The 3,080-nt window shown below is 53.2% G+C and overlaps 1 protein-coding gene across 1 annotated transcript in view; it reads left to right on the plus strand.

Moving 5' to 3' along the window:
* Positions 1-678: 678 nt before the first annotated feature.
* The window catches only part of GGA2 (golgi-associated, gamma adaptin ear containing, ARF binding protein 2), a gene marked incomplete at both ends in the record, with an annotated part of 12,117 nt that continues 9,715 nt past the window's right edge, over positions 679-3,080 (plus strand). Inside the window, 3 exons of the mRNA XM_009583884.1 lie at positions 679-763; positions 1,691-1,766; positions 2,262-2,360. Coding sequence (XP_009582179.1) covers positions 679-763; positions 1,691-1,766; positions 2,262-2,360 — 260 coding nt within the window. The remainder of the gene's footprint in view (positions 764-1,690; positions 1,767-2,261; positions 2,361-3,080) is intronic.

The following is a 3,080-nucleotide window of genomic DNA, read 5'->3' on the forward strand; positions in this document are numbered from 1 at the left end:
CCGGAGCCAGCGGCGAAGCCAGCCCCGGCCCCCAGCCCCGACCGGGTGGGCACCGGAGCAGCTTCAGCTCTGTGGAGAAGGGTCCATCTCCTCCACGGACCCCCTTCAGGGTGATGTTCATGGGTGCTGTCTTAACCTGCTGCCTCTCTCCTGCTCCCCATCTCTCCTGTCCATTCTCGGCCCCAGTCCTGCCAAAGCTGTTTGAGTGCTGGACTGGGGAGTGGATAAAGCCGAAAAAGACTGTTTTCCTCAGTTCAGCTGAGCAGGCAGAGCTTTGGGATGGGCACTCATGCAGCCCTGTTGCGAAAGGGTAAACCGTGCCTGTGTTCCAGCACGGCAAGGTTTGCAGTCCGGTCCTGGGAGAGCTGCCTGTAAATGCTTTTTAACAGTTTCTTGTGCTCTGTGCTAAAAGCAACATCGCGCTGTTGCTGCTTTCAACACCTCAGTTTGTGCCTGACTTTGACTCTTTAGGAGTGTGTACTCAGGACTGTGTTTTTAGGCAGATTTTAGTAACGGCTGTTTCCTGCTCGTCCTGCGTCTTCCATTTCTGCCTCTTTTACAAAAAGCCCTAAAGCAGCTGGTAGCAGTGCGAGGTCTGAGCTGCTTCCTGCCTTGTGCCGCTCACTTGCCTGCCTCTCGCGCTGAGGCTGTTTTTTCTTTTTTTTTTTTTTTTTTAAGATAAAGCCACTGACCCAAGTATCCCCGAGGAAAACTGGGAATGCATCCAGCGGTTCTGTGACCAGGTGAACGCCAACATAGAAGGGTAAGGCAGACAGACAGCTCTTTGTGTTCGCTCTGGGCTGTGCGTCTGGCTCTGAGCTTCCCTCACGGCTGCAGGGGGAATGGGACCTGTAAGCCCTGGTGTGGGGAGCCTGGGGAGGCAGCTGGGAGCGCTCGCTGGGCTCTGCTGCTCCCGAGAGTGCCGGAGTGTACAAGAGCGGGTAAATAAGCTGCAAAGAGGTGTATGCCAACGTGGTGGAGGCTGATGCCTAGGAAGGGGCTCTGACGTCCCTTACTGCAACCCACGAGGCAGCAGGTCCTGCCTCTGCCCTCACCAGCCTCTTGGGAGACTGGCCAAGGATACCTGCTGTGGGGTTCTGCAGGGAAGCCCGGAGTGAGCTCAGCCTCAGCTTTTCCTTTCAGAGAGGTGGGAGATCTCTGCTGGGACTTCCCCGCCTTCCAGCTGACAGTCTCAGCTCTGTGGGAGGGAGCAGGAACTAATTAAGCAAATGACCTGTCAAAGCTTAGTGATCATCTCTTTCTTTAGAGCAGGCATGGGTGCATTCAGAGCCCGTAGTCTGGCACCCGTCTCCCCCAGCAGCGTGTGTGCACAGGAGCGGTCAGCAGGCTGGGTCGGGCTGTGAACCAAAGCTCCTGTGACTGCAGAGAGCCAGCCCTATCTCCCTGTGCTTGCCCAGGGAGAGCCCCCAGCCTCTCCCAGCTGGCTCCCTCCGAGGGGACAGCCTCTGGTCACGGCTGGAAGACAGCAGCGGGGTCGCATAAGCTGCTTCAATTCACCTCTCGCCCCTTGTGCGTGTGTGTGTACCCCAGGCCAGCTCTGCCAGAGAAAGGGTGTCTGATGTGGCAGGTTGTGAATCCGGCAGCTGCTCTTCTCTGCAGGGCAAAATTAGCATCATTTGTTTTTCTTGGGAACGTGTGTGTTGTCTGACTTGCTTCTGCTACTCCCCAGCCCATCGCTTGCACCAAGGCTGCTGGCCCACAAAATACAGTCACCTCAGGAGGTGGAAGCTCTCCATGCTCTCACAGTAAGTGCTTTCATCCACGTGCAAAGAGAGGCAGCAGTAACTTGGAAATAGAGTTTGGGGGGTAGAGACGGTGTAGCTGTCTCTTCTTTTTCTCCTAGATATCTCTCCCTCTCAACTTTCCATTGCACAAGGAATACAGAAACCAGGGTATAACGGAGGGAGTAACTGCTGTTGTTCCTTCCCGTGTCCTTCTGCTGAGGTGTTTCAGTGGTCTGCAACTCCTGCTGTTTGGCCTGTGGTCCCACCACAGGGTCAGTGGCCCAGAAGTTATTAGTGATGGGTAGAACAAAGCAGATGGACTTAAACATGCTGCTTGAGAAGGTTGGATGAAGGAAAAATACATACTCTTGCTGCACAACTTCCTCGGTATCTTGTATTTGTGAATGCAGTGCCAGAAAGTTCTTAGATTTAGTACTATAATGGCAAATTTATTTTTAAAAATTCCCCAAGACCCATGTGTACAGTTTCTGTTTGGTACTGTTTTGTTTTCTGCAGGTGCTAGAGACCTGTGTGAATAACTGCGGTGAAAGATTTCACAATGAAATAGCAAAATTCAGGTTCCTGAATGAGCTGATTAAAGTGCTTTCCCCAAAGGTAGGTGGTCATGGACATAGCAGGTAGGACATACTGTTTATTTCATGCTGGATGTGAATATTTAGAATTAATCTCACATAGAAGTAGAGTAGAATTCGTTTTGTGCCTCCAAGCACAAGGACTGGATGTGATTCCCCTCTGTAAAAGATGGCAGCCAGGGGCTCTTTCTGTGAAAAGCTTTTTCCTTGTGGTTTCTCCCAACTCTGCTGGGACAGTCAGAGACTCTGGAGGAGCTTGAAATTGTTCCTGTGACCCCTCAGCCTGTGGCCCTTTTGCCTCTCAGTGATTACAGAACTTTGGTTGGGGAGGTGGCAGAGGACAGAGATGCCAGGAGCTGCCCAGAGCCCCTCCTGTGTTTTCTTATCCTCTGTCCTCAAACTCTTGTGCTCTGGCTGCTCTCCTTCTTGCTTTCTCCTGCAAAGGTTGGCCTGGGTTTGGGTCCTGCTCATGGGGCAGGATCAGCTTCGGTAGCAGCAGGGGGGACTGGACTTCAGCAGCACTGGTGCAGCACTCGCTCCACCATCGCCTGACAGTCGTGCATTCCCCCTTTGGGGTCCTGCTGAGGGTGTCCTGAAGGCCGGGCTTCCCGGGCAGCGACAGCCCTGCGTCAGGGCGAGGCTGGAAGGGATCAGCTGGAGCTAACGTGGAAGCCGCAAAGTCCCTTCCTGCTGCTCTGCTTCCCTGGCTTGCCACATATTCATTCAATATATTCAGTATATT

Source organism: Fulmarus glacialis, unplaced genomic scaffold, assembly GCF_000690835.1.
Source record: "Fulmarus glacialis isolate BGI_N327 unplaced genomic scaffold, ASM69083v1 scaffold36478, whole genome shotgun sequence".
NCBI classification, from domain to species: Eukaryota; Metazoa; Chordata; class Aves; order Procellariiformes; family Procellariidae; genus Fulmarus; species Fulmarus glacialis.